At 39.9% G+C, this 27,928-nt stretch overlaps 1 protein-coding gene across 1 annotated transcript in view; it reads left to right on the forward strand.

Annotated features, from left to right (window-relative positions):
* LOC124794775 overlaps positions 1 to 27,928 on the forward strand; it is a 196,902-nt gene that overhangs the window by 132,010 nt on the left and 36,964 nt on the right. The window contains exons 8-9 of the mRNA XM_047258409.1: positions 8,443 to 8,606; positions 19,238 to 19,412. Coding sequence (XP_047114365.1) covers positions 8,443 to 8,606; positions 19,238 to 19,412 — 339 coding nt within the window. The remainder of the gene's footprint in view (positions 1 to 8,442; positions 8,607 to 19,237; positions 19,413 to 27,928) is intronic.

Raw genomic sequence — 27,928 nt, forward strand, 5'->3', positions numbered from 1 at the left:
CACACACTGCCCAACTGTCCATGGCTGCAATGAAACGTTTGTTTGGGGATCGAATAATTTCAAGGAGACCGGACATCACTTGTCTGCCATGATCTCCAGATGTGTGCACCAAATTAGACCAATGAATTATGCTCAGCTCGAATTCAGATTGAAGAAAACATTGACAACATCCCAGAGAACACATTGCGCCACACTGTGCAAAATTTGCAGTATCAACTTACTGACTGTATATGGCAAAATGGACAGCATTTAAATGAAGTAATTTTTAAAATGTGATGCCTAATGAAATTTCCACTTTTGTAGAAAACGCATTTCACCATCAAATAAAGTTTTGTAAGTTTTCTTCCTGTATTTTTTGTAATAATTTAAAATTTTCCTGTTTCTCTGTGCTACCCTACATTTTGTGGTAACTTCTCATACGTATTCATTGCACAAAAGAGTAATTAGAATTATATATCAGTAAGGTAATGGAAAGTCCTGGTAGAATGTAAATGATTTAGGAGTTAAGGTAATGACTCACATAGCAGCAGAGGTGTTAAGTCATTGACAGGCACATAAACAAGCTGAAAACTTGGCTAGCTTTGAGACGAATCCTTCCTCAAGCTAGAATACGCAATATACACACAAACAAGTGCATAAAATCATGTGGCTGCATTGTGCTAGCTGCATTTCTTTAGCTTGCCTGGAGTGAGAAGTTGTGTTGGGTGGTGTGGACGAGGGACAGGAGGGAGGTGGAGGCAAGGAGTGGGAGGAATAGTTTGGATAGAATGACTGAGGGTTTGAAGGGAGATAGCAGATATATAGGAGGAAAAGGTCATCATATTTGTCAGCTCGTGCAGCACGTGACGAGGAGGAGGAGGAAAACTTGGGTTGGGGGGCGGTGACAGAACAGAGAAACGAGAGACAGTGGGTCTGATTGATGGTCATACTCGCATGAAATGCTGTGCTGAAATTGCAGTAGAACAGGTATAAGTCATGACTGCTTTGACAGATGGCCTCTGATGGGATAAGACATGGAAATGATTGCACTGGAGTAGGATGTGCTGGACTGATGTATCAAACATTTACAACGGTGTATGGCCCATGTGGCAAGGGGTTGGAAGTGGTGTGCCATAAGGATGGATCAGTATATTGCGGAAGTTGGGTGAGAAGTAGAATATAACTTTGGCCCATCTCTGAATCTCTCTCCTGAATTTGCCTCCCTCTTCCTCTCTCTGCATACCCATCACCTGTATCAGGTCTGGCCAAACAGCACTCCAGCCGTGCTCTTGCTTAACACTCTGAGCACAGTGGCAAGTGGGGTGAGGAGGAAGAGGAAAATGTGTGCTGCAACTGGACGCTGCTATAGCTATACAGTTGCCTTGTCAGACACCAAGCAGTTTGCTGCCCGTACTACTAGCATTAAATTAGATTTATGTTCTGCATTAGTACTATTATGGTGCCTATGCCCTTGTCCAGAAAAAGGAAAGTGGAGAAGCCACTCGTTCAATGCCAAATGGGAATTGCTTATTTTTCGTATCTGTTAAAGACCAAGCAAAGGGCTTCACATGCCATCACATATTATTAACGGAAAAAATATTTATTGGAATGTCATTACAACACCAGCCACAAAGACGATATGATGGACTTGTTTTCTGACGAATAACCGTAAATGTTCGCTGAAATGAAGGTAGACATTAGGGAATAAAACTAAGTTCAGGGTAAGAAGAATGATGACAAAATCTTTTGTTTGAATTCATTAAGTGTATTGATGCAAGAGGAGAATCGTTTGGTAACACCTGTAGCAGACAAGATTACACTATCTAACAAAAATTAAGCCTGTGGAAAAATCAGCTTAAAGTTGATGACATGAAACATTTCCCATAACTCAAGGCATTCATTTGCACAACTAAAGATGGATTTAAGTTTATTCGTCAGACCATTTTTGCTTTTTGCGGCTAATGTACCTCCTTATTTCAAACTTCAGCCGATATACAGTGAAGCATCCAGCGCAGCAACTACTTGTTTGTCCAATCCAGAACTTGGCAACACTTTTATAGACTGTAATCCCAAGAGCAATATCTTTGGCTACACAGACATCCGGCTAAAGTTATTTCAATGTTTGGTTCAACAGTGTGTGTGAAAATTTTTTCCTTCTCATATTAAACTGATAGTCTTACAAATGTTCAGTTTTAACAGACTTTAATCTATGCAAGCTTATAAAAATATATCTAAAAACAAAGATGATGTGACTTACCAAATGAAGGTGCTGGCAGGTCGATAGACACACAAACAAACACAAACATACACACAAAATTCAAGCTTTCGCAACCAACGGTTGCTTCATCAGGAGTTTTGCTCGAGTATCATGTCGTTTTTGGAAACCCAGAATCTACTATGTAGGAATCAACATGGATTCCGGAAACAGTGATCGTGTGAGACCCAACTTGCTTTATTTGTTCATGAGACCCAGAAAATATTAGATACAGGCTCCCAGGTAGATGCTATTTTTCTTGACTTCCGGAAGGTGTTCGATACAGTTCCGCACTGTCGCCTGATAAACAAATTAAGAGCCTACGGAATATCAGACCAGCCGTGTGGCTGGATTGAAGAGTTTTTAGCAAACAGAACACAGCATGTTGTTATCAATGGAGAGACGTCTACAGACGTTAAAGTAACCTCTGGCGTGCCACGGGGGAGTGTTATGGGACCATTGCTTTTCACAGTATATATAAATGACCTAGTAGATAGTGTCGGAAGTTCCATGCGGCTTTTCACGGATGATGCTGTAGTATACAGAGAAGTTGCAGCATTAGAAAATTGTAGCGAAATGCAGGAAGATCTGCAGCGGATAGGCACTTGGTGCAGGGAGTGGAAACTGTCCCTTAACATAGACAAATGTAATGTATTGCGAATACATAGAAAGAAGGATCCTTTATTGTATGATTATATGATAGCGGAACAAACACTGGTAGCAGTTACTTCTGTAAAATATCTGGGAGTATGCGTACGGAACGATTCGAAGTGGAATGATCATATAAAATTAATTGTTGGTAAGGCGGGTACCAGGTTGAGATTCATTGGGAGAGTGCTTAGAAAATGTAGTCCATCAACAAAGGAGGTGGCTTACAAAACACTCGTTCGACCTATACTTGAGTATTGCTCATCAGTGTGGGATCCATACCAGATTGGTTTGACGGAGGAGATAGAGAAGATCCAAAGAAGAGCGGCGCGTTTCGTCACAGGGTTATTTGGTAACCGTGATAACGTTACGGAGATGTTTAATAAACTCAAGTGGCAGACTCTGCAAGAGAGGTGCTCTGCATCGCGGTGTAGCTTGCTCGCCAGGTTTCGAGAGGGTGCGTTTCTGGATGAGGTATCGAATATATTGCTTCCCCCTACTTATACCTCCCAAGGAGATCACGAATGTAAAATTAGAGAGATTAGAGCGCGCACGGAGGCTTTCAGACAGTCGTTCTTCCCGCGAACCATACGCGACTGGAACAGGAAAGAGAGGTAATGACAGTGGCACGTAAAGTGCCCTCCGCCACACACCGTTGGGTGGCTTGCGGAGTATAAATGTAGATGTAAAGAGGGTAGGAGAGGGAAAGACGAAAGGATGTGGGTTTTAAGGGAGAGGGTAAGGAGTCATTCCAATCCCAGGAGCGGAAAGACTTACCTTAGGGGGGGAAAAAAGGACAGGTATACACTCGCGCGCGCGCGCGCACACACACACACACACACACACACACACACACACACACACACACACACATATATCCATCCGCACATACACAGACACAAGCAGACATTTGTAAGTTGGCCTTGTGTGTGTGTGTGTGTGTGTGTGTGTGTGTGTGTAAATACAGGGAGTGAAGGGCTGTTTACAATTTGTACAGAAACCAGATGGCAGCTATAAGAGTCGAGGGGCATGAAAGGGAAGCAGTGGTTGGGAAAGGAGTAAGACAGGGTTGTAGCCTATCACTGATGTTAATCAGTCTGTATATTGAGCAGGCAGTAAAGGAAAGAAAAGAAAAATTTGGCTTAGGAATTAAAGTTCAGGGAGAAGAAATAAAAACTTTGAGGTTTGCTAAGGGCTTGGAAGAACAGTTGAACAGAATGGACAGTATCTTGAAAGGAGGATATAAGATGAACATCAAATAAAGCAAAATGAGGATAATGGAATGTAGTCAAATTATATCAGGTGATGCTGAGGGAATTAGATTAGGAAGTGAGAGACTTAAAGTAGTAAATGAGTTTTGCTGTTAAGGAAGCAAAATAGCTGATGGTGGTCGAAGTAGTGAGGGTATAAAATGCAGACTGGCAAAGGCAAGAAAAACATTTCTGAAGAAGAGAAATTTCTTAACACCGAGTATAGATTTAAGTATCAGGAAGTCCTTTCTGAAAGTACAGGGTGATTCAAAAAGAATACCACAACTTTAAAAATGTGTATTTAATGAAAGAAACATAATATAACCTTCTGTTATACATCATTACAAAGAGTATTTAAAAAGGTTTTTTTCCACTCAAAAACAAGTTCAGAGATGTTCAATATGGCCCCCTCCAGACACACGAGCAATATCAACACGATACTCCAACTCGTTCCACACTCTCTGTAGCATATCAGGCGTAACAGTTTGGATAGCTGCTGTTATTTCTCGTTTCAAATCATCAATGGTGGCTGGGAGAGGTGGCCGAAACACCATATCCTTAACATACCCCCATAAGAAAAAATCGCAGGGGGTAAGATCAGGGCTTCTTGGAGGCCAGTGATGAATTGCTCTGTCACGGGCTGCCTGGCGGCCGATCCATCGCCTCGGGTAGTTGACGCTCAGGTAGTTATGGACAGATAAGTGCCAATGTGGTGGCGCTCCATCCTGCTGAAATATGAATTGTTGTGCTTCTTGTTCGAGCTGAGGGAACAGCCAATTCTCTAACATCTCCAGATACTGTAGTCCAGTTACAGTAGCACCTTCGAAGAAAAAGGGACCAAAAACTTTATTGGCTGAAATGGCACAGAAAACGTTCACCTTAGGCGAGTCACGTTCATACTGAGTTGTTTCCTGCTGATTCTCAGTGCCCCATATACAGACAAAGATTCATCTGTTTCCATTTGAGCAAGGATAAAATCACAGAAATCGATTCTTTTAATCTTATCAGCTGCAGACAGTGCTTGAACCAATTTCAGACAATAAGGTTTCATAACTAACCTTTTTTGTAGGACTCTCCATACAGTTGATTGTGGAATTTGCAGCTCTCTGCTAGCTCTGCAAGTCGATTTTCCTGGGCTGCGAACAAATGCTTGCTGGATGCGTGCTACATTTTCGTCACTCGTTCTCGGCCGTCCAGAACTTTTCCCTTTGCACAAACACCCATTCTCTGTAAACTGTTTATACCAACGTTTAATACACCACCTATCAGGAGGTTTAACACCATACTTCGTTCGAAATGCACGCTGAACAACTGTCGTCGATTCACTTCTGCCGTACTCAGTAACACAAAAAGCTTTCTGTTGAGCGGTCGCCATCTTAGCATCAACTGACGCTGACGCCTAGTCAACAGCGCCTCAAGCGAACAAATGTACAACTAAATGAAACTTTATAGCTCCCTTAATTCGCCGACAGATAGTGCTTAGCTCTGCCTTTTGTCGTTGCAGAGTTTTAAATTCCTAAAGTTGTGGTATTCTTTTTGAATCACCCTGTATTTGTATGGAGTGTAGCCATGTATTGAAATGAAACATGGACAGTAAAGAGAAGAGAATAGAAGCTTTTGAAATGTGGTGCTACAGAAGAACACTGAAGATTAGATGAGTAGATCACATAACTAATGAGAAGGTACTGAATAGAATTGGTGAGAAGGGGAATTTGTCAGACAACTAGACTAAAAGAAGGGCTCGGTTGGTAGGGCACATTCTGAGGCATCAAAGGATCATCAGTTAAGTACTTGAGGGAAGCTTGGGGGTTGAAAATTGTAGAGGGAGATAAAGAGATGAATACATTAAGCAGATTAGGAGGGGTGTAGGTTGCAGTAGTTACTCGGAGATGGAGAGCCATGCACAGGATAGAGTAGCAACAACAACAACAACAACAACAACAACATTCTAACCACAAACATAATAAGGTATCTTGAACAGAATGACTCCCTCCATGCAAACCAGCATGGCTTCTGAAAACATCAGTCATGTGAAACCCAAGTGGCAATTTTCTTACATGACATACTGAAAGTTTTGGATAGAGGCAGTCAGGTAGATGCAATATTTCTTGATTTCCAAAAAGCGTCTGACTCAGTATCACAGCTACAATCAAACTGGATACAAAGTGAAATTTGTGACTGGTTTGAGGACATTTTGGTAGGGAGGATGCAGTGTGTTATCTTGGATGTTGAGTCATTGTCAGATATAGAAGTAATTTCCAGTGTGCCCCAGGGAAGTGTGATGGGACTGTCATTCACGTATTGTGTCAATGATCTCGCAGGCAATATTAATACTAACTTCAGATTTTTTGAAGATTATGCAGTTACCTGTAATGAAGTACTGTGTGGAAGAAGCAGCATAAGTATTCATTCCGATCTTAAGATTTCGACATTGTGTCGGGATTGACAACTTGCTCTAAATGTTTAGAAATGTAAAATTGTGCACTTCACAACGCAAAAACTGTAATGTAATATCAGTGAACCAGTGTTGGATTTGGCCAACTCATACAAACTCTTGGGTGTAATACTTTGCAGGGATATGAAATTGAATGATCACTTAAGTACAGTCGTGGGTAATGCAGATGGTAGACTTTGGCTTGTTGGTAAAATACTGCAAAGTGAAATCACTCTACAAAGGAGATTACTTACAAATCACTTGTGTGACTGGTTCTAGACTATTGCTCAAGTGTGTGGGACCCGTACCAGATAGGACTAACGGGGGATATTTAACATATACAGAGAAGGGCAGCATGAATGGTCACAGGTTTGTTTAATCTGTGGGAGAGTCTCACAGAGATACTGAAGGAACTGAAATGCCAGACTGTTGAAGACAGACATTAACTATCCTGAGAAAATCTTATTAGCAAAGTTTTGAGAACCAGCTGCAAATGATTATTCTGGGGATATACTACAACCCCCTATGTATCACTCACACAGTGATCATGGGGATAAGATTATAATAATTACTGCACGCATAGAGGCATTTAAACAATCATTCTTTCCACACTCCATAAGTGAATGGAACAGGAAGAAATCCTAATAACTACGAGGGTTGTCCCAAGGGTAAGGTTCCCATTGAGCTACAGCCTCGATGGAAGGTGCTAGGCTAAATCCAATGACAGTGCCATGTGCAGTGGTTCACCTGCTCTCGAGTCCGCCCGTCCTTGATTCGGTACGTCTCTCAGTGTTGGCTTGGCAGCCATCAGAGATGGAAGTCTTGATCGCCGGTCCCGCCAAATGCGAGGTTCGAGCAGTAATCCAGTTTCTCCATGCAAGGCAGTTACTGCCCATCTAGATTCATTGGCAACTGACAGGTTTATGGTGTAGAGTGCATGTCCATTCAGCACGTCCACAAATGGTGCAGGGCTTTTGCTGAGGGTTGCACGGAAGTTCACGATGAAGAACGGAATGGAAGACTGCAAGTTTCAGATGCGAATGTCCAGAAATCAACAGTGAGCTGCTCAAAGATCGGAGGGTCACTGTACGGGAACTTGTTGAGTGCATTCCTGAAGCTTTCCATGGCACAATTGAAAGAACTTTAACAGAAACCTTGGTTTATTGCGAGGTGTGTGCTCGCTGGGACCCCGAGCAGAGGTCACATGCTTCCTCAAAGGGTTGGCTGGAGACTTCTTTGACTTAGGAATGCAAAAGCTGGAGGACCGTCTTCAAAAGTATGTTGAAAAAAAAAAAAAAATGGAGAAAGAGATAAAAGTGTAAGCTTTTCAATGATGTGTATAAATTAATAATAATAAAAATAAATGTTTTCTATTTGTAAAAAAATATGGGAACCTTACATTTGGTACAACTCTAGTAGCACAATGGGGCATACCCTCTGCCAAGCACCTCACGTTGTTTCCAGATCATAGATGTAAATTTAGCTGTAGACATTGAAACACAAATAATCAGTACATCAGCAGCGATTTAGCAGCACTGCTGTGTGGCAGTAGCAGTCAACATGGGCCAAGGCGGTGCTGTTGCTACTGGAATACTATTTATTCATGTGTTTTAATATAAAACAAGCCGATGCTTTTCATTGATACTGGGTGTCACATGAAAGTTAGATATGATGAGCAATATTTGCTTGGGGTGACTTCAGCTGCACTTCACAAAAACGAAATTGCAAATATAGCTAAAACATCTGAGCAAATGGGGCTGAGACTCTTATGACTCTTATTTTTATTTTGCAGTTTCTATTATTAATTGCAATAAATTATTTTGAATGAGATCCATGGAATAGATAACTAATTAACTTGTTTTTTTCCTTCCATACAGACAACTGACAATGTTCTGGAGACTGTTACTTCCTGTGATAAGTTATTGGCCATTATTCCAAATGTACGATGGGCAGAGCCAGTATTCAGTCTCGCATCTCAGCTTTTGGAAGCCTGCATAAAATTTATGGCCAGTCACTTCAGTGGGGTTTTGACATCAGACAGGTGCGTTGTGCCTGTTTTAAGACTTTTTGTATATTGACCAACATGAACGATGGTACCATATATTCTTTTGTCTCTTTAGCACATGTATTTATTGAGCAAATAAAAATGATATTCATTTTTCCCCTTCCCCCCCCCCCCCCCCCTCTTGAAAAGAGGTTGTCTTAGTTCCTCCTACTCAATATGAAATTAATGTGTGTGACAGATTTTGTAGGTGTGAAAAAGAGAGCTTTAATAGCAATTTGAAGCAAAAGGAGCAAGTTTTGACTTGGACATTACAGATTGTAATCCAGCTGCAAAATCATAGAAATTGCATAGATTTAAGAATGTTTCATCACTAGCACTTCGGCCAACCCACATCCATTTGAACTTGCTTACTGTATTCATATCTATTTTTCCCTCTACAGTTCAAACCCCTCCCCCATTACACACACACACACACACACACACACACACACACACACACTCTCTCTCTCTCTCTCTCTCTCTCTCTCTCTCTCTCTCTCTCTCTCTCAATACCACTTGACTGTTCGTCTTTCTATCAAAGAGACCATGTTTTCTCAATTCCATAAAGTACCTCCTCAGGTATTCAGTCTACCCATTAAATTTTCAGCACTCTTCTGTAGCATTACATTTCAAAAGCTTCTATTCTCTTGTTGTCTGAAGTGGATATCATCCATATTTCACTTTCCTACAAGGCTACATTCCATACGAATAACTCCAGAAAAACTTTCTAACTTATAAATTTAAATGATCAGTGGAAAATCTCATATAAAGATGTGAAACAAGTACTAACAAAGAGGTAGAGGGGCTGGCCAGTACTTACCTCAGCTCAGTACAGCCGATAGATACACAAAAAACAGAACCGAAAATTTACGTTCCTAGCTTTCGGAACAAATGTTCCTTCATCAGAGAGGAGAGAGGGGAAAGAAACCATGCCTCCATCCTTGCTACCCTCCCTGTTTTCCTTTCCCTGTTGCTTCATAACCTGGATTGTGAGTAACTGAATCCACTTTCCCTTCTTCCCTTTCTTTCCCGTCTCTCCTCTCTGATGAAGGAACATTTGTTCCGAAAGCTAGGAACGTAAATTTGCGGTTCTGTTTTTTGTGTATCTATCGGCTGTACTAAGCTGAGTTAAGTACTGGCCAGCCCCTCTATCTCTTTGTTAGTATTTGTTTCATAACTTATAAATTTATAATTAATGTTAACAGATTCCTCTTTTCTGGGCATGTGTTTCTTGCTATAGCCAGTCTGCATTTTTCAGCCTTTCTATTTCAGCCATCATCAGTTATTTTGCTACCAAATAGCAAAACTTGTGTGTTATAATTTATATACCCTCTGAAATTTGTTTCTTCATGTAAGGCAGACAGAGACAATAGGAGATACATGCAGCAGGTCACTCATAACATTTGGAGAATGACTGATTTCAAGTTTGTTGTCACACTTTCACAAACGACTCAGGATATCAGTCTCATTTTATAATGTGTTGTTGCAAGCTGGAGCAGTGTGTATCTTTTAGAGGTATGAATACCAGGTGTTCAATGTTTATTTCAGAAACTGGATAACACACAGTGTTGGTGGCTATTATAGGCACCTTATTATTACAATAATGGTAAGTGGTAAGTACTCGGTAACCACGTAGTTATTATTTGTCATCTTGACTTTACAGTACTCACTCGTCATTCATAGAGTTGCAAAAATACAGTTTAAGAATAATAATTTCAAGAATTTATGTGGCAGTCAGTGCTGTAAAGAGAAGTACTAAGGGTTTGTTTAAGATGCCAGACACCTGACATTAATTTTTGATATGAAAAATAGTTTTAGGAAACTAGAATCGAACTCAAAATATTGGAGCGTGACATTGAAATAGTGTTGAGCGTTATATTTGATGAGAAATTGTATTGACTAGGTAACAACTGGACAGCGCAGAGCATTGTCTTGAAGTCCGCCTCCCTTTTTGAGGATAGTGTTTAACTTCACACAGAATTCTGGCCAGTGGTAGCGGTAATGTGTGCTTACTTGTGTGACTGTGACTGTGTCTGTCTGAGGAGGAGCAGGGAGCCTCATGACATCATTATAGGACTAGCAGCCTATAAGTAGCGTGTGGGGGGTGAGCGCACACGAGCTACGGTAGACTACTTATGTGCACATTGGTGGGAGAGGGGGAGGGTAGGAGAGGTGTATTTGGTATTTGTGTGTCACCACACGATACTTACACCTTGTGGCTGACAGGAGCAGGAAGGATTCACCCATTGGGAAAAAAAAAAAAAAAAAGAAAAAGAGGATATTGCACACTGTTGTTCTTGGTTGTTACATTGTACGCAGGATCAATATCAGAAGTCTCAGGACAGGACAAACAAGTAGGGATACACAGTTGCAAATTAATGATTTAGAGCAGTGTGTGATTCTCACTCATTGGCCAAGGGCAGCAGCAATAAGGCACTGTCATGTGGGGTTGGGTGTTTTGTGGCATATATCAGAGCATGATAAGAGAGGTAACAGCACACTGTTATGCACTCTGGACAGTGTGTCTCAACACAGTCTTGTATACCAAAATAACTCTGGAAAAGGGGGAACGATGCTGCATGTAACCATACTCTTGTTCCCTTTTACTTAGTCATGATTCTACTTGGTTACAAAATTTCTGTCTCAGTTCATCACGGAGATGCAAAACACTATACATTATGCTGAATAACTGTGAACACTGATATCCTACCCACACTTACTGGCATTAAATTATACTAAGTAATACTTACATAGAACAGCAGGGGTTGGTTCTTTAATACTAAAAATCAACTTATGTGGCCATCATGACACTTCTGTGACTTGAGTGAGTCCAGTCGGTCAGTAGTCTCAGTGTGCAGTGGTTAGTATTAGTCATTTTTACAAATTGCTCGACGGTGATAAAAGTGCTAGCCATCTGTAAATCCTGCAAGTAATTTTATTATTGCTTTAAGAATTTTAGTGGTGTTGGGTTGGTAGCTTTATTATTGCAAAATGAAGCATTTTTGTAGGTACTTTAAAAAAATGGAGGGCGAAAATCTTGATTTGAACTTGAATGGACCAAGACTTTCACGTTCATTCAGCGCTTAAATGGCCGTCTGAACTGTCCTATTTGTCAGGAAGTTTCGCTCACAGCGCAAGTTGTCTGCTTTGAAAGACCTGGAAAAGGAAGATTTGTTGATTTTATAGGTTTTCACTGGATGTGACTCCTTACGAGGGTTCAAGACAGTCAAGCGGCAAGGCAGTGGTGAGGACCAGTGTCACGCCCGAGGCGTCATTGAGACAGCATTAAATAAACATCCATTCATTGCAGTGAGTTATACAGTAATTCAGCTCCTGCTGGCTACTACCTGGTAGCAGCCATGCTATGTCTCTGTTGCAGGAATGTGCTGATTGGCACATCAGTGCCCATGTGGAATCTGTGGTTGAAGCATCTAGTGTTGCCCAAGGTCTGTTCCATGGCCTTATGCAGGGCAGAGTGTTAGTTGGCATGACCCCACAGGTTAGCATGACAGCGGACATCTGCTGAAGCTGCAGCGCTCTTGTTGAGTATAGTTGCACGTAGGCTTTCCTCCAATAATCTGCATACCCTCGATGGCAGCTGTCATATTGGCGGGTAAGTGGAAGTCCCAATAGCGACACAGAAGACAGCCCAACGGGTGGTTCCAGAATTCATGTTTACTAGTGGTGGTGTTCTTTAGCGTATGCTACGACAGGTACTGTAGAAGTGTCGGTGTGGGAACTTTTCAGAATATGATATCTCTTAAAGAACTCACAGTGGAATCCTGCAACAAACACCACTGATAATCTAATTTCTCCTACTTTTAGTTTGTTAATGTCAATATGCATTGTTCCATTTTTTAAAAAAAGTGTATGTTTGCACAAAAATACACTTTCTAAGTATTACCACAATCTATTGACTGGCTAACGGTATGAGCCCTTGACTACCAATCCATTCTGTGAAAACCACACATCAATAGCACTTTCCATTTCCGCAATATTTGAGGTGCAAGTTTTATGAGATTCACACTGTAAATAATGCTACTTCTGTTTTGTAGTATCTCTGTTAGTAGAAACAGCCTGACATTATTTTAAATGGGCAGATAAAAAAAAAAAAAAAAAAAAAAAATTGAAAATTTTGTTAGTGTACTTTAATGAAAACACTATTCTTTCTTCTGATAACAGAGATAATTCAAATTAGAAATAACATTAAATATATTCTATGATGTATACCAAATATTATCTTTGCATGAACAGCAGTTGCCAGTGACAGCTGCATATATTTTATTAAAAAAAATCTAATACTGATTACATATATGTAAATATAAAATATGCAAGCATATTATGACATGAACATTACAAAATAATGTCACTGGGATACGTTAGAGAACACTACATACAAGGCAAGTAGAATTACAATAAACTGAAAAATCAGAGATGCATAAAGCTCTAGAATAAACAGTGTAAGTAATTTGTTATAAGAAATCTGTCTTTTGCGTAATATAGATACCGCTGATGATGAGCAATGCCCAAAATTAGTCTGGTGAAGTAAAATACTACTACAAAGCAGTCTTTGTTGAACAGTTAGTTAGGCTGGTTTTACACTATCGTATTTCTTTGACCAAGAAATATGATCAAATATTCGTCAGCTATCTTTGACAAAGATCTTCAATGTGGCGCTTAAAAGGGGTATTACACGTCGTCATATTTTTCATCAGATTTCAAGATGGCGGACAACAACTTAATATGTGCTGCAGTTGCTTGTATCACAATTGCGTTGTGCGTGTATTTGGAAGAAAAGTGGCAGAAAAAAGGAAGCATACTTGGAGGAAGCTGCACGTATTCCATCGAGATAATAAAAGGATTCAGCAAACTTTTTTAAGAGAGCTGCAAGTGGAAGACGTCAAGTCTTATATATAAATTACTTACGAATGGATGAGAGTGTATCTCAGTATTTGCTCAGTAAAGTGCTTTCTCAAATTACAAAACAGAATACTTTCTTGAGAAATGCTGTATGTGCAGAAGACAGACAAACTATGACACTGTGATTTCTTGATACAGGAGAAAGCTACTCTAGTTTACAGCACAGCACTCTAATATCACATTGCACACTAACCAAAATAATTCCAGAAATGTGTGAAGCGATTTATAAAGCACTGAAGAGGGAAGGTTGTAGCAGTGATTGTGGACATGAAGTCGCCTGCAGCATATTCCACCTGCCCATCAACACACAATTAATGGCATGCAATGTGCCAAAGGAACACACCAGCTTTGAAGCACACTGCTGACTACAGAGACGTCAAATAGCTTTAGCGATGCCAGTGCTGCAGGTGGTTAAATTTCACATCGCAGTGAACAGAAGACAAATGACTTTTGTGATAAAATCTACGGTGAGGCTCTAGCTGTGATGATATTTATTTGACAACAGGCGAAATTTGACAAAGTTCCTTATTACACCATCAAATTTCTTTGACATAAATATCTGACATATCAACTTCGACAAAGAAATATGATAGTGTAATACTAGCCTTAATAAGTGACACATTTACAAGTTGTACAAGCTGCAGAGCACCAGATTTACAGGACATTCTTTAAACAGAATTTATTAAGCTAATTTTATGGAGCATTGTGGAGAGAATGAATATGTAATGTCGAGTATTGAGAAAGATTTATTGAGATCATTTGGACCATATAAAGAGGATGAATAAAATAAGATAGATGAAACCAGTGTTTGTTTATTCTTATAACTACAGCCTGTTATCTGGGAAAGTAACATAGGCCATATAACTCCTATTTATGTGGATAATAAAAAATGTATTAATTAATTATTCCTGGTACTTGTATGGAAAATAAAACTAATATCAAAGACGAATATAGATGGGAAGTTGGATGTGGAGAAGCTTAGCAAATGTACCTTGATCAGATTGAGGACATTTTTAGCAAATCTCAGCTTAGGAGTCCCTGATTAAGTTAATAAAATTGTACCTACCTGTACAGCTTAAGTTTAAAAAAAATGGCTCTCAAAAGAAAAATTACTCACTTTGCTGTTGATATTTGCTCTTTCGACTAATGGGTTTGCTGACCACTGACATAGGCTTCCAGCAGGATCTACATCAGATGCCATTGCTGTGTTTGCTGCACTCTTTGTGTGCGTGGAAGACAAGCATGCACATATATTGTCAAGTTACATTGCAGATTTCACAACCAGTAACAAGTGGCAACTTGAGCAGTACAGCTCGCTTGCTGCTGTGGCAAGCTGGGCTTTTATTGTCTCTTTGAGATTTCAGTATTACTAACACACTTCTGAGAGTCTTACAATACAGTAAATTGTCTTCGGATACTGAATCTGGGAGAGTGGCATACTAACAACAAGTAGCGTCCTCTCTTTGCACATCTCTGCTCCATTATAAGCATTTGATCTGCTTCCATTGTACAGACCTTCCTACTTGAGACATTTTTACGAAGTTTTCCCAATTTATGACATAGTTTGTAATCATACTCACTGAACTTCAATGCCCAGCGTGTTAAACAGCTACTAGGGTCATTCAAATTGAGTAGCCACAAAAGGGCAGCATGGTCAGTTACCACCATGAACTTCTTGCCTACAAATAGCACTTAAAGTAATTAATTCCAAACACCAAGCTAACAATTCCTGTCTGTTGCGTTGTAATTAACTTAAAGCTTATTGAGTTGTCGATAGGCATAACTAATCAGTTTTTCTTCACCGTCCTGTTTCTGACTCAGAATGCACCTTACAGCAAATTCAAATGTCACATGACTATATAAACGGCTTCTCAAAATCAGGGTGTATCAGCAAATGGGAATGTATTAACATATCTTTGATCTGTTGTATTAATGACTGACATTCTGCAGTCCATCCAAAAGTTATTCCTGGTTTCAACAACATTGTTAATGGTTTAGTTACTATGGCATAGTCTTTTACAAAATGATGATGTAAATATGCAAAATCAATAAAATTCTGTAATTCTTTGACAATACCAAGTGCAGGAAAATTGTCTACCGTATGGGTCATGTTTTACACCTACCAATGTAATAATACAGCTCAGGTACAGAACCTGTGATGCCACGAAGCATTTCCAATTTCGGGCTCAAATGTGCTTTCTGTAATCATGACAGTACACTTGACAACCATTTAGCATGTTCTTCAATTGTTCTAAAGGGTACAGTAATGTCATCTAAATAGACTAAGCACATTGTTGGCCTCAACCCTCTCAACAAGTTTGCATGTCACTGAAATGTGGTGGATGCATTCCTTAAACTGAAAGGTATCCTTAAGAACTCATATACCTAGGAGGGCACTACAAAACCAGTTCTCAGTGTCTCTTGGGGTGAAGGTACCGTGATTTCATATCTAAAGTGCTAAGGAATTTACAGTTCCCAGTGTATTTGATGTTTAATTGATACAAGGCAGTGGCTCTATATGCGGCATTGTAACTGTGTTTACAGTGTTATATCCATAAATAAATGTTGGGTCTTTATACCATTAATGGACTGTTTCGGAACAACCATTATTGATGATGCCCATGGACTAGAGGAGGGCTGTATAATTCCAGCATTGAGTTGTTGCTGAAACTCTCATCCACAACTGACTGCAAGTGATGCAGAATTCTGTAAGGCTTTTTTGCTATCAGTCTGGCAACTCCAGTCAAAATTTTATGGTGGACTATTTTATCCTCAATCAACCATGCAAATTCATCTTATGATTGGATACAAATGCCCCTTCTCAGGCTCAGACAAGTTTAATAATTTTTCGTGCAAGTGATTGGGTAGACTTCTTTTATAGGCTGTGATTTCTGATTTCTGCTTCTATATTCTTCTGAAACTGTTTTCCCCTGCCAAGAAGTAAATCACTAATATCTTCTGTGTATTGACCAGTATAGACCCAAGGGTTTTACGGCATCCCTTATGCTATAACTGTCTAGACATACTTAGAAACTTATTCTCTTTTTTACCATTTATGCCATACAGAGATCTCATATTATTTGTACTTGAAGTGTATTCAGAATCTCATTCTGGCTCAGTGAGTCAACCAGGAAATAGCTCCATCAGGGTTTTGGGTTTTGGCTGTTGCCCAGAGACTTTCTCCTGTAACGTTGCATATAGTTCCATGGGTGTTGGCACTTAACACCAGGATATATGATTCATCAGAATTTCGGGGAATGGGCACCTTCCCTGGAGTTCCTCACATCCTTTTAGTGTGATCACTGCCAAAGTGATTAATTATTTCGCTGACTTGAACTGTCTGTGAATTGTAGTCAATCACACCCTGGAATTGGCACAGAAAGTCATTTCCCAGGCTGGTGTTAAAATCCTGACCTCATTTCTGTAGTGCTTCCACTGCATATTCATATCTGTTCCTGTCAGTTGACAGATTAACGTGACATGTTCCCACTGAATTAATTATTTCAATCCCCTAACCACTGATATGATAGCAGGGTGGCTTTAGCATCCACTTCTTGCCAGGAGGTAAGAACAGAGTGCACACATGGGCACTCATGTAGATTAAAATTTTTCCTTCTTTTCAATTATGTTTGGCCTGTTTTATCTCACTGCTACCCCCCCACCCCTCCTCTCCATGCATTTTGCTGATTCAGTTCTCAATTGTCCTCAAAATTTCTGGTACCTGCCCCAGTCACAGTTGACTTTACTTTACACTTGAGGGCAGTTTTCATCCAAATGTTTGATATCGTGGCATTTAGGACAAAAAGGAACTCAACAGCAGTCAGCAGTGTTGCCAGATTGGTTCTAGTGCCTGCAATTTGTGTCGTCGGTGGCCACTCGACGGGTCTTGTCGTTGCATGAGGGTGTGAAAACAATTTGTCTTGCTTCTTCATGCAACACTGGTAAGTTGACCGCTTCATACAGTGACTGACTCCTGGGAGTTTCACTGGCATATCATTCATTCCTCTGTTTGCTGTGACCTTACTTTACCAGAACATTAGCTTGTTTGCCAATGATGCTGTAGTCTACAGGAAAGCAGTATCACACAAAAGTTGTGAACAAATCAATGAGAATTTGCAGCAAATAAATGCGTGGTATAATGACTGGCAGTTATCTCTCAATATTAGTAAGTGTAACCTACTGTGTATAACACATGGCTTGGTGGCTGGCAGAGTATATGTGTAGATGTAGGACATATAATACTAATGTGTTCAAATAATGAACAACTAAAAATCGATAGTGTTCAGCATTTGGCACTGTAAACAAACAGAACTTCAATTGACTTGATGATTTACCTTTGTGTTTAGGTTGTGGAACCTCACAGACACTGGCCCACAACATGGAAAATTGCCCCGCTCCTCCTGGCTGTCCATGTCAAGATCAATCTTCTGGGTTCTTTGCATCTGATGTTGTGGATAATGTACGGACAGTTGAGCTGCTTCTCCATTTCCTCTAAGAATGTGATTTTTTACTTTTGGATCTAATGCTATTGGGGTGAGGGCACAGTGGTTTGGGTTTGGGTGTCTCCTGCTGCATACAGGGCCTGGTAGGCCCTTGACCTTACCTCCTCTGCCATTCACTCTATTCATCTCTCTTTTACTCTATTTTTAATTACTTTTAGATGTAGTTGGTCCTCTTTTTTGTCGTACCTTACTTTTTGAGGAGTGTACCTTCATGCAGCACTCTTTATTCTTGCTAGTAGCTGATGATGAAAGAACAGGTAAAATGTTTTGCTTCTACCTAGAGAGTGGGTTCTGTTCCCATCTTTAATACTTTGACTATAATGGGTATGGGGCCAGACAGGTGTGGGAGGGACACTCCTCTGTCACATGCCAAGTCCCGGGGGACACTCGGCTGCACCAACCCACCTTCAGATCCAGTTACTTGTCTCACCTTATTTTACTGTTGTTATTTCTACAAATGTTTATTACATTTATAGCCATTTCACTTTTACTACTATGTATCTCCTCTTATCCTGGTTTGAAGGAATTATTTATTCCGTTTGTCTTGCACCTACATTGGATTATTGGGTGGTCAGATGAGGGTAAGGTGCCTCTCATTGCATATGGGCCCTAGGGTGGAGGGGGGGGGGGGGCTTGTCTGCTCTCTGACCTGCAGACCAGCTCAACCCATACTTTCATCTATTTTTAAATTATTTCTTGTTTGTGGCATCAGTATTGCTATGTGTCTCAGTATTATCATTTCTATATGGTACCACAGTTAAATAAGAGTTTATTCTGTTGTATTACAATGGGCGTCCATGATCTCTTTCCCCATCTCAGTGGCTCCTCTCTATATAATCAGTGGGATATAATATATGTAATGTAAAGTAATAGGCTTGCTTCACCAACAGTAGAATGGCAGTCAGCATTTTCAAGCTAAGTGAGGAGTAAATAAGAAATTAATACACAGATTTGATTATGAGCACGGTTCCAAAAGAATCATTACCTCATTTTACAAGTTGATCCTCGGTGCTCTCTATCAGTATGTACTGTTGTTTTATGATGTCATTAATTTGAGTCCTGCGTGGTATGGACACAGTGTGTTTCAAATTATGTTAAGTTACTAATTGAAGTGGCAATATGGTGTACCTACATGTGTTTTTGCATTAATGTGAATGTTTTCCAGTATTTTGTGTAGCATTATTAGCATTCACAATTATTGTGCAGCTTTCTGTCATTGGCAAAAGATTCAAGTTGGAACATCAGCCAATTGGAAGACAGCCTTATGGCTGCAACAGATCGGTTACCACCAGACCAGGCATGCCAAAGTTATGCCCATTTACATCACATACTGTGTGCTGCAAAGTCTTCAGAACCTCAGCCAGAGGTGCCGTGGAGTTCAGTAAGTTATTTCTGTCTTTCTATTTTGCTGCTAATAAAAGCCTAGCGAGCAATTATAAAATTTGAATTTTTGGAACACAGTAAGAATTACCTTTATAATTTTGTGCAAAACTGCTCTTTGTGCTCTTATTTATTTTAGTTCGTATTGTCCTTATTTGTTCATTTACAAGGTCTGTCTGTAAATTGCGATGAATGGTATCAGGCGATATGTTTTGCAGTAAATCCCATTAGAGAGACGGCAACAGAAAAAACAGTAAATTATGGTTCTCTGAAAATGAGCTCTCCCTAAATTTTGGGGGGGGGGAAAAAAACCACTACATTTGGTGTGACAAATAGTCATACTAACAATTGGTGTAGCACATGTGCAGAAGTCAGTAAATATCGTACAGTCCTCCAAATTTTTGGATGTACAGTTTGATGAAAACTTGAGCTGGAAAAGGGATATTACTGAGCTTCTCAAACAATTAAGTTCAGGTACTTTTGATTTTCGTGTAATTGCTAATCTTGCAAACAAATGTATCAGTCTCCCTACATAATTTGCATATTTACACACAATAATGGCTTGTGGAATAATTTTTGGGGTATCTCTTCACTTGGAAAGAAAGTATTGATTGCACAAAAGTAAGCAGTAAGAATAATATGTGGTGTTCGTCCATGGACATCATGTAAGTATCTCTTGAAGGAGTTAGGCATTTTAACTGCGCCTCACATTACATATTTTCACTAATGAAATTCATCGTAAATAATCCATCACAATTCAAGAAAAACAGTGATGTACATACGTACAATGCTAGAGGGAAAAGTGACCTTTATTACCCATTGTTAATGCTGTCAGTTGCTCAGAGATTAGTTCAATATGAAACTGTAAAAATCTTTGATAATTTACCCCATAACACAAAATGTCTGACTGGTAATGAAGCAAGTTTTAAATCTAATTTAAAATCATTTCTCAAAGACAGCTTCGTCTATTCCATTGATGAATTTCTGCTCAAAAACTGGTATCCAGTAAAAAAAGAAAAGAAAAGAAAGAAAAATCTTGCTTGTAAGTGTAGTTGCATGACTAGGAAAAAAATGATAATGTGTTCATCAATGTTAACACTAATTATGAATATGTATCCTGTGAACTGACTCATTCCACGAATCGTTCAAATGGTCTATGGAGCATGTGACTAACTAACTGACTACTAAGAGAAACAAGGGTTGCAAACAAAATATCTGTACTGACCTTCAGAGTAATCACCATTAGCTACAACACCCCCTGTGACATTTGTTGTAAGGCTGTGGGAAACTGTCAACAAATGCTATTTTTGGAATTGCTTGAAGCACTGCTGTTGCATGGTATTGGATATCCTCATCATTGCAGTAGATCAAACCTGGTGCTACCAATATGATGCGGAGACCAAGTGAGAATCAGTGGCATGGTGTTCATCTTCCCTGCCTCTGTTGGGTAGAAGTTTGTGATGGCTTAAGCTCTTGCTGCCAAAGAAAGATGATCATCATTATATTTATCTTGCGTTTTGTCAGCTGACTATCTTTGGGGGAGGGGGCAGGGGAAGATGATGATCACCGTGCCATAGGCTGTCTCTTGGTCTCCAGATCATATTGGTCTCATCTTCTGCAATTATGCCAATAGGCAACCTGTGATCATGGTGCTTTGAATTATTCCACAAGAACCATTTGCTGATAGTTTCCAACATCCTTACAGCCAATGTCAGAAGGATGTAGTAGCTAATTGTGATTACATTGAATGTCAGGAAAGGTATTTTGTTTGTAACTCTTCTTTTCTGTATTTTCTGAGGTTATTCACTGAATTTTTTACACACACCTTGTGTATAGATAACCCTACAGTCACCAAGGTGTTTCTCAACCAGCTTGTTTGGTAAATGAAACAGATATTAAATTTGACCAAAAAATGCAGAAAAATGGCCTATGAATACATTATTAATCAAAGCATTGCCTCACCATAAAACATCCATAGTCAGATAATATCTCCTGGTGAAATGTAATGTGACCTTATGTTCCACATAATGCAAATAACTGGAAGTGACTGCAAGTAAGTGGGATATGGTGCATTGTATTAACGTAGGTAAAACTGTGTGCAAATTGTATTGTGAACTTTGACATAATATAGGACTGGAGCATTTTATTGAGTTGACAATATTTTATTTATGGCAGTACAGGAATCTGAATTGTTGTTGTTGTGGTCTTCAGTCCAAAGACTGTTTTGATGATGTAGCTCTCCATACTGCTCTGTCCTGCGCGAACCTCTTCATCTCCAAATAATTACTGCAACCTACAGCCTTCTAAATCTGCGTACTGTATTCATCTCTTGGTCCCCCTCTAAGATTCTTAGCTCCCACATATCCCTCCAGTACTAAATTAGTAATCCCTTGATGTCTCAGAATGTGTCCAATCAATCCCTTCTTTTGGTCAAGTTGTGTCACAAATTTCTTGCTTCCATAGTTTTATTCAATATTTCCTCATTAGTTACATTATCGACCCATCTAATCTTCAGCATTCTTCTGTAGCACCACATTTGAAAAGCTGCAATCCTCTTTTTTTTCTAAACTATATATCGTCCATGTTTCATTTCCATACATGGCTACTCTCCAGACGAAAACCTACAGAAAAAAATTGCAAACACTTAAATCTGCATTTGATGTTAACAAGTTTCTCTTATTCAGAAATGCTTTTCTTACCATTGCCAGTCTACATTTTATATTCGCTGTGTCATCCAAACAAGACACAGCCATGGCAAAAGCACCACAGGCGCAAAGTTGCGAGCTGGTGCCAGTGCCAGAGACTCACCACTTGCAGAAGTTCCATCAGTGCCACAGGCAGCACTGGGGATGAAGATATCGACTTCGCCTCGGCCAGTTGTTGGCCAATTACAATCCGCCAATGACCAGATGACAATGGACAGAAGCCTACTTGGAAAATAGAAGAGCAGCTTTCACCCCCATGGTTATAGATCATCATCCAGGGCTGACTTGACAGTCAATGTTGTTTAGTGAACTCATGCAATTGAACAGACAGTTGTTGTAATTACATTTGCTATGTATTGTGAAGTTTACCTACAGTCAGTTGCACTTAGCCGTTGAGGGGCTTTTTTTGTATGCTACATGCAGTGTTGCAGACTTGATCATGCTACAAGTCACAAAGATGAGTAAACCTTTTTAACTCATTTAACAATGAAAACAATCAATTATTGACAAAATTATTTAATTGTATAGATAAAAATCTACGGCAGCAGAACACACACATAAAAGACGGTGGTAATTGGCAAGCTTTCGGATCCAGTGGCTCCCCCTTCAGGCAGAAGGGTTGAAGGGGAAGGAAGAGGGGTGAAGGAAAAGGACTGGAGAGGTCTAGAAAAAGGGGGAGATTTCAGGAAAGCCACCCAGAACTGCGGGTCAGTGGAGGCTTACCATATGGGATGAGAAGGAAAGACTGATTGTTGGGGACTGCATCGGGCGAGATTTGATTTTCGTTTTCAAATCTCATCGTTATCAGGAGAAAGAAAACTGGCATTCTACGGATCGGAGTGTGGAATGTCAGATCCCTTAATCAGGCAGGTAGGTTAGAAAATTTAAAAAGGGAAATGGATAGGTTAAAGTTAGATATAGTGGGAATTAGTGAAGTTCGGTGGCAGGAGGAACAAGACTTCTGGTCAACAAGTGAATACAGAGTTATAAACACAAAATCAAATAGGGGTAATGCAGGAGTAGGTTTAATAATAAATAGGAAAATATGAATGTGGGTAAGCTACTACTAACAGAATAGTGAACGTATTATAGTGGCCAAGATAGACACGAAGCCCATGCCTACTACAGCAGTACAAGTTTATATGTCAATTAGCTCTGCAGATGACGAAGAAATTGAAGAAATGTATGATGAGATAAAAGAAATTATTCAGGTAGTGAAGGGAGACGAAAATTTAATAGTCATGGGTGACTGGAAGTCGACAGTAGGAAAAGGGAGAGAAGGAAACATAGTAGGTGAATATCGATTGGGGCTAAGAAATGAAAGAGGAAGCCGTCTCTTAGAATTTTGCACAGAGCATAACTTAATCATAGCTAACACTTGGTTCAAGAATCATGAAAAAAAGGTTGTATACATGGAAGAACCCTGGAGATACTAGAAAGTTTCAGATAGATTATATAATGGTAAGACAGAGATTTAGGAACCAGATTTTAAATTGTAAGACATTTCCAGGGGCGGATGTGGACTCTGACCACAATCTATTGGTTATGAACTGTAGATTAAAACTGAATAAACTGCAAAGCGGTGGGAATTTAAGGAGATGGGACCTGGAAAAACTGAAAGAACCAGAGGTTGGACAGAGTTTCAGGGAGGGCATAAGGGAACAATCGACAGGAATGGGGGAAAGAAATACAGTAAAAGAAGAATGGGTAGTTTTGAGGGATGAAGTAGTGAAGGCGGCAGAGGATCATGTAGGTAAAAAGACGAGGGCTAGTAGAAATCCTTGGGTAACAGAAGGGATTCTGAATTTAATTGATGAAAGGAGAAAATACAAAAATGCAGCAAGTGAAGCAGGCAAAAAGGAATACAAACGTCTCAAAAATGAGATCGACAGGAAGTGCAAAATGGCTAAGGAGGCATGGCTAGAGGACAAATGTAAGGATGTGGAGGCTTATCTCACTAGGGGTAAGATAGATACACCCTACAGGAAAATTAAAGAGACCTTTGGAGAAAAGAGAACCACTTGTATGAATATCAAGAGCTCAGATGGAAACCCAGTTCTAAGCAAAGAGGGGAAAGCAGAAAGGTGGAAGGAGTATATAGAGGGTCTATACAAGGGTGATGTACTTGAGGACAATATTATGGAAATGGAAGAGGATGTAGATGAAGATGAAATCGGAGATACGATACTGTGTGAAGAGTTTGACAGAGCACTGAAAGACCTGAGTCGAAACAAGGCCCCAGAAGTAGACAACATTCCATTAGAACTTCTGACGGCCTTGGGAGAGCCAGTCATGACAAAACTCTTCCATCTGGTGAGCAAGATGTACGAGACTGGTGAAATACCCTCAGACTTCAAGAAGAATATAATAATTCCAATCCCAAAGAAAGCAGGTGTTGACAGATGTGAAAATTAGCGAACTATCGGTCACAGCTGCAAAATACTAACACGAATTATTTACAGACAAATGGAAAAACTGGTAGAAGCCGACCTCGGGGAAGATCAGTTTGGATTCCGTAGAAATGTTGGAACAGATGAGGCAATACTGACCTTACGACTTATCTTAGAAGAAAGATTAAGAAAAGGCAAACCTACATTTCTAGCATTTGTAGACTTAGAGAAAGCTTTTGACAATGTTGACTGGAATACTCCCTTTCAAATTCTAAAGGTGGCAGGGGTAAAATACAGGGAGCGAAAGGCTATTTACAATTTGTACAGAAACCAGATGGCAGTTACAAGAGTCGAGGGGCATGAAAGGGAAGCAGTGGTTGGGAAGGGAGTGAGACAGGGTTGTAGCCTCTCCCCGATGTTATTCAATCTGTATATTGAGCATGCAGTAAAGGAAACAAAAGAAAAATTCGGTGTAGGTATTAAAATCCATGGAGAAGAAATAAAAACTTTGAGGTTCACCGATGACATTGTAATTCTGTCAGAGACAGGAAAGGACTTGGAAGAGCTGCTGAATGGAATGGACAGTGTCTTGAAAGGACGATATAAGATGAACATCGACAAAAGCAAAACGAGGATAATGGAATGCAGTCGAATTAAGTCGGGTGATGCTGAGGGAATTAGATTAAGAAATGAGACACTTAAAGTAGTAAAGGAGTTTTGCTATTTGGGGAGCAAAATAACTGACGATGGTCGAAGTACAGAGGATATAAAATGTAGACTGGCAATGGCAAGAAAGCGTTTCTGAAGAAGAGAAATTTGTTAACATCCAGTATAGATTTAAGTGTCAGGAAGTCGTTTCTGAAAGTATTTGTATGGAGTGTAGCCATGTATGGAAGTGAAACATGGACAATAAATAGTTTGGACAAGAAGAGAATAGAAGCTTTCGAAATGTGGTACTACAGAAGAATGTTGAAGATTAGGTGGGTAGATCACGTAACTAATGAGGAGGTATTGAATAGGACTGGGGAGAAGAGAAATTTGTGGCACAACTTGACTAGAAGAAGGGATCGGCTGGTAGGACATGTTCTGAGGCATCAAGGGATCACAAATTTAGCATTGGAGGGCAGCGTGGAGGGTAAAAACCATAGAGGGAGACCAAGAGATGAATACACTAAGCAGATTCAGAAGGATATAGGTTGCAGTAGGTACTGGGAGATGAAGGAGCTTGCACAGGATAGATTAGCATGGAGAGCTGCATCAAACCAGTCTCAGGACTGAAGACCACAACAAAAACAAAAACAACAACAATCTCATCTGATTCAGTCCCCAACAATCAGTCTTTGATCTGGGTGGCTGTGACATTGCACATTGTTATCCATAAAAATTCAAACATTTGTTAGTAACGTGAAGTCCATGAATGGCTGCAAATGGTCTCCAAGAAGTTCAGTTGGACTAGAGGACCCTGTCTATTCCTTGTGGACACAACCCACACCATTATGGAGCCACCACCAGCATGCATAGTGCCTTGTTGACAGCATGGCTTCATGGCATCTGCACCACACTCGAATCCTACAGTCAACTCTTACCAACTGAAATTGGGATTCACCTGTCAAGGCCATGGTTTTCCAGTCACCTGGGACCAGATAGATATGGCCATGGGTCCAGGATAGATGCTGCAGGCAAGGTTGTGCTGTTGGCAAAGGCACCCGCATCTTTCGTCTGCTGCCATAGCCCATTAATGCCATATTTTGTTGCAGTATCCTAACAGATACATTTGATGTACATCTCATATTGATTTTTGTGATTATGTCTGTTGGCAATGACAAATCTGCACAAACGCTGTTGCTGTCTGTCGTTAAGTGAAGGCTGTGTCAGCTGCTGCATTGTCTGTAGTGAGAGGTAACACTTGAATTTTGGCATTCTTGGTATAATCTTGACACTGTGGAACTCAGATTATTGAATTCCCTAATGAGTACAGAAATGTAATGTCCCATGTGCTAGCTCCAACTACCATTCCGCATTCAAAATCTATTAATTCCTTCTTGCGGCCAAAGTCACATTGGAAACTTCTTCACATGAATCATCTGAGCACAGACGACAGCTCTGCCAATGCACTGTCCATTTGTACCTTGTGTACATGACTCTGTCGCCACCTGTGTATGTGCATATTCCATGATTTCTGTCACCTCTGTGTATTACACTATAATCTCTCTTCCTTACTTCCTTCATTTTTTCGGGATAACCAGTAAAAATTAACAGCAAATATACAGTTACTTATAGTGCTGATGTGTTGGGTATCACACGATTAAAAAGCTTCGCCACTATATTTTCATCATTCGTTTATTTATTGGAAATAACAATTTTAATTAATTAATTCCCATTGAATAAATGTGAAGAAGCTTCTTTAATGTGTGAAAACCCAAAGAGGGAGTTGGATATAGGGGTGAAGGGGGAGGGGGGAGGGAGAGGGGGGGGCATAAATTTACATGGATTACATTCTGTACGTTGGTTTGAACACTATGGAGCTTCATAAGTTTAACCAAAATGAGGTAATGTTCCATTGTGATTCTCCATGTGAAAGACAAAAGTGTGTAGACAATGTGTGTTTTTCTGCCAGACCCACTCCTCAGTAGTACAAAGGAAAGAAAGAAAGAAATGCATTACATATTGCAAAACTAATTATTTGTATCACAAGTGAAGAGAAGTAGCAAACTGTAAGGGTTGTATGGAGAAAACGAAAATGGCAACAGCATGTATTATTTTGAAATAGTTAACTGTGAGTTTTCACTGGAAAGATGGTCAGCATCAACAGAGAGCTAGTGGATAGATTAAATACAGTATATTCTCAATCAGTCATGGTAATATGAGGGAAGAGATACACAAATAATTGAAAACCGCAAAAAATAAAGATATTTTCAAACATATATTTGGGACAATTTCTACTGGACATGTAGTACGGCAGTCTCGATGACCGAACACCTCTTCAGAATACCCATAATAAATTTTGGGACTTTGACACATCGAGACAGATGCTGTAGAAAAGGAGCATCAAAAGAAACCATTAGAAATATTTTTCTTTATGCTGTGTGTTCTGCATCAAGGAAACTGTGTGAATCTTTAGGTGGGCATCTCTCATCCTCGGGTCTGAGTGACCTACCCTTCTTTCTTAACCTTCCTCAACCTCCAGGAGCTATTAGCTCTGAAAGCTAGGCAATGTGTCAATCCTTCTTTTGTGTGTGTATTGGTACTACTTTACATTTCGTCTTGTGAAGGTAAGTAGATTCCAGAAATTCTGTCTCATAATTTATTAGTGTCATTGATTCAGTTTTCCTTTGGTACAACTAATCTTTCAGTAGTATTTGTGCACGCTCTGGTGTGGCTTGGTGCAGTCTTCTTCGGCTACTGACCTGGCATAGCGGCTG

The sequence above is a fragment of the Schistocerca piceifrons genome, chromosome 4 (assembly GCF_021461385.2).
Source record: "Schistocerca piceifrons isolate TAMUIC-IGC-003096 chromosome 4, iqSchPice1.1, whole genome shotgun sequence".
Taxonomy (NCBI): domain Eukaryota; kingdom Metazoa; phylum Arthropoda; class Insecta; order Orthoptera; family Acrididae; genus Schistocerca; species Schistocerca piceifrons.